A 12,613-nucleotide genomic window follows, 5' to 3' on the forward strand; every position below is an offset into this window, starting at 1 on the left:
CGGATGTAGTTTGTGCACTGTACTGTGCAAACAGAGCTCACATCACAGCCACCAAGCAACAGCCTCCCACGAGAATTGCTAAACAACTCACTCTTCTGCATCCTCTGCGCCTTCCTTCTTTGCTTCAGCCGCACCTTCCTTCTGGTTCTTCTTCTTCCTGCAACACCATTGCACAGGTTAGTGCCAACTGATCCGAGTCATATGAAGCACCATATCTGGATGCCCTATTACCAAAGGAGGGTGTGTGCACAGCACTCCCTATTTACACAAACTGGCCCATGCAACTGAATTCAGTGTTTCCAAAAGTAGAAATGCAGATACACCTGCATTGTGTCTACTGCAGGAAACACAATATTCATTACGTTCATGCTGAAAAAGTCAGAAACAGCTTTAACTCTGATCCAGCTTTACTGGAAACACGAGAGGCCATGCCCTATTCCCCAATGCTCCCTCGGTATGAAGACAAGAAGGCACCATACTTCGGCTCATCCTGCTGCTTGACAGAGAGCCGGATTTGCCGCAGGTCCTGCTTGAGCTGCTTTAGCTTCATAAGGTTCTCCTCGATGATGCCCCGAAAGGACTCCATGGACAGTAGCTGATCAACTAGCACACGCAGGAGCTTCACCTTATCACCTGATGAAAGAAAAAAATCACTTGTGGCACAATCTTACGAATGGTGCGTTCCAAAGCGTAGCACAGCTGCCACTACTGCTTGCAGATAAAACTCAAGGCTCTCTCTCTCGCAACGATCCCAAGCGCGCATCAGTAATACTGCTATGCCATTCGCGGGCAGCGTTTTTTAAATGACAGGCTCCATTTGTACAGTTACTTCAGATTACTGCACTGGTACTCCAAACTTATGAACTCTTCCGTGTTCAGTTGAAAATTTTAAGCAGCGCCTGGCCGTTACATCACACTGGCGCATAAGAATGTCAAATATTAGACTGCGATACCAGTCCCACGCCTCGCAACGCTTGGCAGCGCCACGAATGAGCAAAGCCAGGAAGATAACCACTCATTCTATTACCTACAGCTCTACCTTCGTCTAACAGGGTACTTCGGTCCACATTTCTTTCCAGGAGCAACGTCTAAAATACCACAGAAATCTTGAACTGGTACAGCATATCTCGAGAAAGCATTTTAGATATACAAAAATTAACCAACAGGACAAGCACAAATGCACCAAGCTTTCCTGAATTATACTAAATGACTCTCTGGTTCCAACAATACCAATAGTACCAAAAGGCTCCTCTTGGACAAGTTGCAAATTATTTCATTATGAGCCCTTCCTTCGGCCAGAAGTTGAGCTAGGCGTTCAGACTAAAAATGCAATCTGTGCTTACATATATTAGTGTGCGCAGCGAAAAAAGAAAGAAAAATAATGTTGCCCAGTCCGCACCACCTAAGGCACAACGTGCAAACAGTGAGAATGCCTGAAACTGCACTACTCTCACGATTAGAAATGAGCACACACCTAGTTCCAAGTCATATATGCTTCCTTTACTGAGCCGGGCCATGATTTCTGGTTCCTCCGTGGCAAACCAGAGCCCGGGGTCTTCCTCTTGGGAGTACCAGCCACTGAAAATCTTTCGCCCAACGTCCAGGGAGCCACTCGAAGCCAGATGCAGTCGGAGAACCTCGGTCAGCGACAGCGCATCCACCGTCACTTTGCTCAGCTTCAGGCCTGCAAGCACAAACGACAGAGGCATACGGTGATATCTTGTAAAACAGTAGTTCCCAAATAGGGGCCCTTGATGACATTTCTAGTCTGCCAATCTCTTCCTCAGCAATGAAGTCTCTTGATTGGAGATGTGTGAATCTCAAGGCTGCAAAGCAAGCCCGGTCAACAAAAATGCGTCGCAAATCGAATCCTTTTGACTAAGCATGTTTGCCTTTCTCATAAACATCCCATCAAGTGCACCTGTAGCCCTGACAACATTACAACATGTAGCAACACGACATGTCATGTACCGTATTTACCTCGAATGTAACGCGACTATGAATGTGACGCGAGGGGTGACTTTACATGCTGCCCAGCGGGAAAAAACAAATCCACGAATGTAGTGTGAGGCTTAAGGACGCAAAACAAAGTACCTTTAATAGACATCGTCGTCGACACGTTTACTCATCTTCCTCGCTTTCGGAGGCCGAGTTCTCGGAAATGGAGCCCCTTTTTCGCAACTATCGAAGTCTCCCGGTAACTTCTGGCGTATCGATGTTGTTCACCACAGAGAGAATCCATTCCTCTTCATGAACGTTTGGGCCCACCCACGAGATGCTCTGAACTTCCCATCTCCCGAGCAACGTCTCAGCTCGACACTGACCCCCATGAGACGGTTGCGCTGCTCGATAATAAAGTCCGCCACATTTTTCTCCAGCTCGACGTGATGGCTGTGGTGAGGGCCACGAAATCCTTTGCGGTCGGACTCACATTTAAAAAGCCCCTCCCGTTGCAGCCGCCATCCGCGGATGGTTGACTCATTGAGGTCAATGCCACAGAATTCCTGACCTTTTCAGCTAACAGGATCGCTTTTCTCTTAAAACGAGCGTTGTAATAGCACGACGCGTTGCCATCATGCGCACTCAATTAATACACCGTGAGCAACGCCACAAGAACAGGACGCACGACGCGTTGAGCGCGAGGTCGCAACAAACAAAAAAAAATAAGAGAGAACAACGCTTTGACTTTGGATGGATGAGGATTTGGCTTCTGTGGTACCCATGTTGCCAGCATAAGATCACAAAACTGCGGAAACCGAAAAAAAGCTGATTGCTTTGAAATGGCTGCATCGCGGCACTGCTTTAGGCCAATCGAAGTGCGGTATTTGATTATAACGCGAGGGTAGACTTTAAGGGCAAAAAATCCGTGGAAAAACTCGCGTTACATTCGGGTAAATACAGTAGTTGACAATATGACAAAAGAACAGCCTCGAGTCAAATGCCAAACTCGGAAAAAGAGTTACCACGCTGCCATTTGAATGCACAGAAGCATTACAGTGTACAAAAACCTAGTTACCACTTCTTTTAATTCTTGGTAATTACAAGTTCAAATGAGGTGATCTTGCTCGCCCACTCCCACTTTTCAGACTGCCCCCCCTTTCTACGGTTTAGCTACTGTCATCATCTGAAAAACTGGTCAGCAAGTGCACTCCAAAAACGTTGATAACAGGAACCCCTGAGCACACATGGAAACCTTTGCATTCAGTTACTGACTGCCACCAGTGACAGCGAACAGCCGGACGCCTGTTAGTATAGCGTGCACAAATAAACAAAGCTTTAGCATGAAACAGAGGTACACAACAGGCAACTGCACTTTGGCTGAACAGAGCAGAAGCAAAGAGGTGGGTAGATCCCCATCATCCTCCAATGGTGAAGGACTCACCCAGTGTCTGCTGTTGCTTTTTAGACACAGCTGTGGCCGCCCGCTGTGCTTTGCGAATGGCTTGCAGGGCTCCACGGACTCTGTCTGCTTCCTCATCATCACTCTCCTCCTCCTCCTCAGAGCTCTCTTCCCCTGGAAGAAAAGGGTAGGCATGTGCAACCCTAGATTCTCACATTGTTTTTGCATCTCAATGCCATCAGCACACATGACTGATCATTGTTGCAGCTCTTTCAGCCCAATGATACTGTGTCCAGTGTGGACTACCTCCTTGCAATTTTCCAGCAACCATTACACAGGCAGTCTCAACTGCCACTCGGCCATCAACAGGTAACATCCTATCCCTTCGCTGGTGCCACATAACAGTGGAGCATGCTGTTGAGCTCTCTGTGGCAGTCAGGTTGCACCAAGACACTTGTTTTCCCGCCTCAGTTTGTCCCAATAGTCAAGTGTGGTTGCTCTTTCCAAACCAGAGACAGGCGGCGTCAAATGTGTGCCTCAAATAGCTTGACAGCAGTCAATAGTCCCACCGTATCAGTCAATTCGGCAACATTTCCCACAGCTACTTCTTCTCCTAGAGCATACAACATTGCTGTCCTGGCTAGTTGCACACACATAAAGAAACAACTTTCATCGAGCAATTGCATATGTTAGTGTGCAAACATCCAAACGGGAATTTTTAAAAACTGATCCAGAACTGAAACCAAACGCAACTTTACTGCCTCACTCTGGCTCAATGCACTGTTTGAAAGTAGCACGTGAAATCGGAAGACTTTAACAGGATTCGCAGTTGAGGAAAATAAGACCTGAACCACGTTTTACAAGCATGGAAATGCGGGCCGGCCAACTGCGAATTATTGGCAGGTTAAAACTAACGCCTCCCGTTCATCATTCTTTCCTCGAACCATAGCCGAGTGGAAGGCCTTACCCTATGAGGCTGCCGACATGACCTCTGTTGAATCTTTTGTAACGGCCGTGTCACCTTACCTATGATACACCAAGTATTTCTTTACAACGCTTCTTGCTTTGCCGTCCGATTTTCAAAGTGTATTCCTTCTTTCTTTTTCTATTTGTCGATTGTGCAGATTCCCTCGTGGCTGATTGTCAATCGCACGGTTTCTTTCCTTGCCGCTGCTAAACTCAACTTGGCAATTGTTCAAGGACAATGTATCCACTCCTGCTTTGACTGCCAAGAGGCAGTTGGCAGTATTTGATAAAAAAAAAAAAAAAAATATGATGCACCGCGACTCTTGTACAGAGTTTCTTAGCGATGCAGGGGGCCGCATCACGAACCAAGTGTCTGATGCGTAAACATAGAAAAGAAGCCTGCGAGTCTGTATTGTGTATTCAGATCCAAAATAAACTGAATTGATCTCAATGCAGCTACTGTTGTGCAGTGCAGTAGTACAGTCAAGCCCGCTTTTAACGAACATGAGCGTCACGCGACGTCCGTTCGTTATATCCCGAAGTTCGTAGTAAGTGGACCACAGCTTTAAAGACAGTTGCTTGTCAAAACACAAAATTTTTTCTTGGCGAAAAAGTCCGTGATGGAAGTCTGTTTCTGCAGCGCAGATCCAATGAGGGAGGTTGCCAGTTCATTTAAAGCAGAAGTGTGCTATCGCCGAGGCCCTTGGCATAGACAAGCTGTCTGAGGCTCTCTATGTAGCTCATTGCTACAGGCGCGCTTATGGGTGCTGGCTCCAAAGTTTCATCCTCATCTGATTCTTCCGCGTCACTCTCATGCTGCACTTCAGAAACGATGCCCTCGTCGGTGCACGGTTTCGCGGTGTCGTCACCGACACAAATAAAATCACTGCAACCAATGTCATGACCCCTCATGTCGGAGTCGACAACGCGCTGCCTGCCACAAATCACCGCCGGGCTGGTCATCTTCCGAAGCATCAGGCTCAGCATCAGCAGACACTGTTGACGAAGCCGGCGTTGAGGAAGCAGTTTCGCACGCAAGTGGCCATCACCTCCGCCCAGGCCGCTTTCATCACATCTCTACCACTGAGTACAATGGAAATGGGCACGGTGTTCCCGTCCGCCATCCCGAATTACAACCAGGGCTTTGAACAAAGCTAACGAAACGTCCGCACCGCAACAAGAGTTCCAAAAGCGTGCGATTGGGTAGACGTGCAACATGCACAAGCGGCAATCAAGCTAAAGATACAGAGGCACAGCGCCAGCGGAGAAACTAATGAGGGGCCGTCCATGAGCGTCAGTGCAGTCACCTCTTGGCTCCCACGGAAGGCCTGCTACACGGAGCGTGGCCTCCGCGATCAGCACCGGTGGCGGCGCGGCTAATCGTAGAGGCCACGCACAGATTTGCACGAGAGTGATGAGAGAACGGAGTTGCGAGGGGGGACAGGAGGGCGATCTTGGAAGGCAAGTCGGCGGGGAAAGGGTAGCTCGCTTGAGAGTGGCCCGAAACGGGGCGGGCAGTTCGCCTGCGATGGGGCTCGGGAAAATATGCCTGCACCGGGCACACAAAGGGTTTGGAGGCAGGTTATCTCGCATCGCGGCACCGGGTTTATGCCGTCTGTTCACTGTAACCGATCAGCAGGGTTTAATGACGTTCGTTATAAGCGAAATTTCGTCTTACGTGGGGCTGTTAAATGTGGGCTCAACCCAAGATGCTGCCAACATAACTGGTCGTGCAATGTAAGCATGAGACCCACAACAGCGGTGCAAGAACAGCCCACTGTGAAGGACACAATGGCAAGAGCGCATACCCTGTGGATGCCTGCCCTTGGCCTCCATCTCTTCCTCCTGGGTGCGGAAAATAGCCGTGAGGAGCATCTGGAACAGGTCACCCAGTGCACCCAGGATGTCCGTCTCCGTCAGGGCCCTCTCCAACAGGTCTGCAATGTTGCCAACAGAGAGCACACCGTTAGCCTGCGCTGCAGAGCAGCACTACATACAGCAATGTAAGACCAGTGCACACACACATCTTCCAGTATCTCCGAGCTTGTTCTTCTGACACTTTCGAAAAGTGGACGGCAGAGCTGGCAGGCTAGCTCATGACTTTTGACAGTGGTATGCTTGTATTAAGCACAACATACAGTTTCTGCTGAGAACACGCACTCCTGGTTCACATTTAGTCGCGGGGAACAAAGGATCTTCTAAGTTCCCCTTGTTCCACAACATGGCGATGCTTTGGATTGGCTGCCATTTTCGCCACCAATCTGTAACCAAATACCCAGTGTTTTCAATTCTGTACTGTTGTCCTTCGCAGCACTAACCAAAGCTCATGCCGGCCGGGAAGAAGTCCTTGAGGTCCAGCTGCTGTGCAAACAGGCCCATGAACTCAAGCACCGTCATGCAGTCGCCAAAGTGCTCGGCGGGAATCGCACAACGCAGAGGCACGAGGGGCGGCAGCTCCCTCAGGTCGTCGCACTCCAGGTCGTCCCGAGGGCGGTTCCACTCGGTCAGGAACTGCGCGTGCAGCTTGCGCTCCTCCAACTTTTTCTGCACAGAGAGGAGACATCAGTGAACACACGGTGCACCCCAATTCGGGTGGCTAAGTGGGAAGCAGCACAGGTGTCGGCCACCATAGAGTTTCTAGCAGTTACCAAGAGGAAAGATATAGAGCTGCAGTCACTCAGCCACCATGAGAATTGTTGGGAAGCATAACTACATATTCACCTTGGCCAGTGTTTGGCTGAGAATGTGGATTTTACGCAGAATTTCCAGTCTAAAGCACCCTCAAGAAACGTTCTGCCTATTTAAAGACATACATAGACGAGTAGTTACTTAAAAGGCCAACATCTGCAGTCAGGCAAGAGCGAAAACTGGTTTATTTTTCTTTCTGGCTCGTTACTTCTGCATGCAACTTGTTAGCCACAGGCACGTGCACGCACTGAGCTTTACTGGTGAATTTTCATGTGTCGAAGTGTGCAGTCAGCTACAGAAAATTCACCACGCAAGGTCTTCCATAGGCTGCTCCAGAATGACAGGACCTGCACAAGCACACACGCAGCTCGTGATAATCCGGCGTCCATACCTTCTGTCGGGCTTCCTTCTGCGCCATTTTCAGCTTGAGCAGTTCTTCAAACTCCCGGTCCTTGGCTGCCTTGGCCTCGGCTTCTGCCTTCGCCTTTTGTTCGCTGGAGAGCTGCTCCTTGCTAGCGGCATCAGGTACGCCACTGGGCTTCTTCTCGCTTGCCTCCTTCTTCCCGCCAGCAGTGGATGCAGCAGCTGAGCGCCATGCAACAGCGAAGAATATGTCACAGATCAAGAGGAAACTCGGGATCTCTGGCAAGCTCGTGTGCGTGTGCACATGCACAGTTCTCAAGTAATCTGCAGCAGAGGCAAATTTGGAAAGCATGTTCAGTAATGCAGGAACTATAATCAACCCCTCACTATACAAGCACATTGACCTACAAGTTTTTCTTTATGTTATAGGTGGAGGAACCCTTTCATGCTATCGCAGTACATCAAATGGCTGCATCTGCAGGTTGGTCCAACTAACTGGACCAACTAACTGAAATTTGTCAAGGCAATATTGAACGCCCTGTGTTCACTTTGGTTTTATGACGAACTACATTTTAGGCAGACTTAGTCCGCGTGAACAAAAGCGCTAGCTTACGCAGCATTCACTGCTATGTACGAAACAGAGTATAGACAGTTCCCATTTGAAGCAGGCAATGAAACTGTATGTGAAGAGCCACAAACGACAACCCCGGCAAAAACGTAAGCACTCCCCCCTACAGGACGCATTTCATTTGTGAACCATGAAATCAAGCTCATTCACCCTCTTTTTTGGGGGTGCCAGGCTGCTTGGGCTTCCTGGCCTTGGCTTTGGCGTCGGGAGAACCGGGTGTGGCTGCCACCGGTCCCGGCTTGATCTTGGGGGACACCGCGAACGTTGGAGGAGCACCAGTGAAGATGTCAGAGAATGTCAGCTGATGCAAACCATACTTCTTCTGGGTCTTTTCCTGCAAGTGCGTTAAACCAACATCGATATCAACCACTGGATTCATTTTCACTGTGATTCAGGTTTTCGCGCAAACACAGCTGGGAGATTGCTACATCAACGCTCGCATGCCTCAAAGGTAGCTTAAGCAAGCAGAAACGGCAAGTTACACACAACGAAAGCACAAAATACATACATTAAGAAGAGTAGAGAAAACACATGATATCTGGATTGTGAACAAGCGGCAATGATGTATTCAATAATTTACCACCCTCCAAAATACGCTTGTCTGAAAAAAATCACTATAAAACAGCATAAAACATTTTACAATAGGAGCCAGTAATGATATAAACCATCATACGTACCCCACTGTGACAACGATTATGAAAACTAAAGTAAATGTAAATAAATGCTGCATATCTCACATGTGGCTAACCTTCCTAGGCTCTTTAAGAAAAGTGAATCCGCAAAGTCGCTCCATTACTAGCACACTTGCAAACTTCCAGCTTACACAAAACAGGCAGCTCTCTTTCTTCCTCTATAGCTTGATAAAAACAGCATCAACTGCAGAGGAAAGCCATGGCCAAACAATCAGATGCAAAGAATGGTGGATACGGGAAGAATAATGGAGCTTACCTTGACCCGCAAGATTCCGCCCTCCAGCTCCACAGCTTGGCGAAAAAATGTGCGATTCTTCTCTCTTGTGTAGGAGTTCTTTTTCCGACTGCAACAAATTTAAAGACGTACATTACTGTCACTTATCTATGCAGAGCTCCTCCAAAACGACCAATACATATCCTATTCACCATGACAAGTGCAGGCCTTAAAAGGTCTGAATAACAACAACATCCAGTGCAAATATTTCTCTATAGTCACCTGCAGGACATCTCCAACTAAAACTTTATTCATTTAAAAATTCCGACGTTTCAATGCCAGCTCGGCTCCTTCTTCGGATCTCCTTCTCTGAGCCAAGCCGGCTCCAAAACATTGAAAAATGAAAGAAGTACTGGTTGGAAATGTATCGCAGTTTACCCAACCCAACCAGACAGGCAATTCTGTTGAAACATTTTGTTTTCAAATGTTCCCTAACAGTGCAAACACTAGGTGAAAAATAATGCACACAATACCATCTCCGCATGTACATACCACTAGTTTCAGTTTGCTATCAGAAGATATTGAACACGACCAATCTTCTTCAAACCACAAACAGCTGGAAAGCAGTGCCTAAAATTAATAATTTCATAAATAATTTTAATAATTCATTTCAGGCACAAAGATTACACAAATACGGTGGCAGTCTTTGGTATGTAAGGCTACAGAGCAATGCATGACATGACTCTTCAAACTTCCAGATAAAGAAAAACTACATGTAAACACCACCCATGACAGCTGTATATGGAAGCCTGCCTTTACTGGACTCACAGAAAAAAAAAGTCGAGCTCTTAGAAGAGTATTTCACAGGCCTCAAATTATAGTTGCAGAGGGAAGACGAAGGAACTTGAGCTTTTTTTCTTATTTTCAATTTTTTTTTTTACAGTCGCTAGTTGTGCTCAAGTGTTTGCTCTGCCTTGTGTTCATGCCTCGGGCAGTTGCACAAGATCTTCAAGCATCAATGTCACACCAACTAGCCCTTAACCAACCACAATTAGGCCAGCAAAGTAAACCGATGTTAACGACACCACAGCATGACCTTCCACATGAACATATTCAGCAGGTACAACCACAACTTGTTAAAACCACAAAAATAAACACCAGTGAAACTTGCAGCTACACATGCAGCCATAAGGAAAACGGGAAACGCACCAGATGTCAGTGGGCAACGCTGTGTGCACCTTGCCCTCGGGGTCGACCACGTGGTACCTGACCTTGTCTGGGGAAGCAGGCTGCCCTCCACTGCTCGTTTTCTTCTGCGGCGAAGAGGGGACGCTGACCGGTGTGGATGGTGCACCGGGTGTGGTCTTGACCGGGGACTTTGCCTTGGCAGTGGGAGACACCACGCCAGCCACTGTGCATGTTTTCCTGCGGGACAAAGAGAGAGAGGACAAGGGCAGCAATTTTGGTCAACTGCATTGCTGGCAGTGTAGAACGAGGTCTTTGCGGGCAGACACCTTAATGAAGGAGTTCTGTTTCCGACTGCAACAAATTTAAAGACGTACATTACTGTCACTTATCTATGCACAGCCCCTCCAAAACGACATATACATAGCCTATTCACCATGGCAAGCGCAGGTCTGAATGGCAACAACATCCAGTGCAAATCATTCTGTATAGTTACCTGCAACAAGTCTCCAACTAAAACTTTAACTCATTTAAAAATCCCGACGTTTCAAAGCAAGCTCGGCTCCTTCTTCGGACTGTGCAAACTGAGGTTATTCTGAAGATTTTGTTGTTATTTGTGGCCCAAAAAAATGCATGACATTAGTAAAACAAAAGAGGTAGAAGAAGCGTACTTGGATGTCACTAAGCAATGCTATCACAAACATTTCTTTAGCACTGTGCTTAATGAAACAACAGTGGCATTCTGAGTTAATTCAAATTAACTAATTGGCAGTCACCGGTCTCTGGATCAGAGACCACTTCACTCCACAGATTGGCGCACATCAGTTCCACAGGTCTGCATGAATGGTTTGGACCTCCAGAAATGTTTTTATCCAGAACTGAGATATGCAAAAGGGTGTTCATCAAGAGCCTAGATAAAGGCCAGCCAAAATTCAAAGGCCTAGATAAATGTAATAAAGCAGCATAGCAGCCCTCGCCCTCCACCAACTCAGATAAGTCAATCTAAAGCACTGACACCGGGATCAAGATGAACATGTGAAAAGATTTCACGAAGGCAAACTGCACTTTTCTGGCAGCTACATGGATCACCTGTACCTGAAAAAAAATGCACTGCCATTTGTAACACAGAGCTGCAACTAGCTTTTCTTTTGCAACCAAGCTACGAGATACCTGCATACAAATTGAATACACACCACCAGGGAGTCACAATGCACACGACTTTATTCCCCCGAGATCTCCACCGAGCAAAAGCTTCGCCGGATTGGTCGAAAAAAGCGTTGAAACACGTAGACTTTGCGAACACTCGAGCAGACGAGCGGAGCTTGCAAAGCGGGGCAATTAAAAGGCGACGTCAGACGGCACACAGCTGCAGCGGTTACTCCGTAGAACACGAACGCAGTAAAATGGCGTGTCGCAAACACCAGGCGGTGATTCACCTGCCTTGGCACGCGCACACATTATGAGCACGACGAGTTTCGGGGGCTTTTTAAGTGCCAACGCAATTCAGGCGGAATGCAATACCACGGATGTAGCACGCCACTGTGCAGGGCTTCGCTCCCATTTCGAACACTTGGGGCAGCTTAACGTGCACTGGCATCGCACAGCAGACGGTCGCGCCGTTTGTGTTTTGCCTCCGTCGAAATGTGGCCACCGGGGCATGGAACCGAACTGATCCTCTCGAACCCCAAACAATCGCCCCACTAAATGCACGCAAATTGTTTTAAACCCAAGTCCAAACCGCCAAGACATCGGCATTTTGGCTCAACGACAACAATCAGGCAATGGACGAACTGAACGGCGGGTTTCCGAAGCCGGCCGCCATTCGGGCCGAAGTCGCCGCATCGGGCCGAAAACTGCCCGTCGCGACAAACTGACTGCCACGTATGTGCCTTAGGAAGCGTGAAAACAATTACGCTCATTACGCAATCACAGTCACAGCACGGGCACAACGCGATCCACCCTACGCGCGGGTAAACGACATAGGCACTGGATTTCGCAGATGGCTCTCACCAGAAGTGGGTGAGCTTGTTGCAAGTCTTCGCCGCCTGCTTCAGGTTCTGCTTGCGCCGTTCCAACGCCATCGCTGCTGACAAGGAAGGACGCGGCAACCCTTCGGTTGACAAAAGCTCCGGCGAAAAATTCCTCCCGATCTCGGATCAGCAGACTTCAATCCGCACAAGATTTCAAGGGCGCATCGCTTCCCGCGACGCAAAAAGCACCAAGCGCGCGCGCGCGAAAAGAACCGGAAGTACCACGTGATGGCGGGAACCCGCTCAAAAGCAGCCGACAAGTTTTTCTTCGTATTTGCTTCTAGCCGTGCGAGCGGGATTGCGCGGCTGGTCCGCAAGAGGGCGCGCCTATCCGGATAATTTTAAAGATAATTTCATTTTCCCGTTTTCTTTTTTGCTGCCGCTTCTAGGATGCTATAGCAAGGTCGATCGCATGTTATCGTCGGCCGTGCCATTGCACTGCAGCACTGCAGCCGTCACGAGCGAACCGACTAAAGAGAAAATAAAATAAAAGTAGCAGGTCGATAG

At 48.2% G+C, this 12,613-nt stretch overlaps 1 protein-coding gene across 2 annotated transcripts in view; it reads right to left on the minus strand.

Moving 5' to 3' along the window:
- Nucleotides 1-12,613, minus strand: part of Acf (ATP-dependent chromatin assembly factor large subunit) — a 39,449-nt gene that overhangs the window by 15,706 nt on the left and 11,130 nt on the right. The window contains exons 1-11 of one of the 2 annotated variants that reach the window (XM_077666364.1): nucleotides 12,087-12,361; nucleotides 10,101-10,316; nucleotides 8,934-9,021; nucleotides 8,136-8,319; nucleotides 7,386-7,579; nucleotides 6,625-6,850; nucleotides 6,115-6,243; nucleotides 3,383-3,514; nucleotides 1,475-1,684; nucleotides 480-633; nucleotides 92-157 (exon numbers count right to left, since the gene is read on the minus strand). In XM_077666364.1, the coding sequence (XP_077522490.1) occupies nucleotides 92-157; nucleotides 480-633; nucleotides 1,475-1,684; nucleotides 3,383-3,514; nucleotides 6,115-6,243; nucleotides 6,625-6,850; nucleotides 7,386-7,579; nucleotides 8,136-8,319; nucleotides 8,934-9,021; nucleotides 10,101-10,316; nucleotides 12,087-12,157 (1,670 nt within the window). In that variant the 5' untranslated portion in view covers nucleotides 12,158-12,361. Of the gene's footprint in view, nucleotides 1-91; nucleotides 158-479; nucleotides 634-1,474; nucleotides 1,685-3,382; nucleotides 3,515-6,114; nucleotides 6,244-6,624; nucleotides 6,851-7,385; nucleotides 7,580-8,135; nucleotides 8,320-8,933; nucleotides 9,022-10,100; nucleotides 10,317-12,086; nucleotides 12,362-12,613 lie in introns of those variants that run through there. The other variant, XM_077666363.1, reaches the window with a different exon arrangement.

The sequence above is a fragment of the Amblyomma americanum genome, chromosome 5 (genome assembly GCF_052857255.1).
Source record: "Amblyomma americanum isolate KBUSLIRL-KWMA chromosome 5, ASM5285725v1, whole genome shotgun sequence".
In the NCBI taxonomy this organism is placed as follows: Eukaryota; Metazoa; Arthropoda; class Arachnida; order Ixodida; family Ixodidae; genus Amblyomma; species Amblyomma americanum.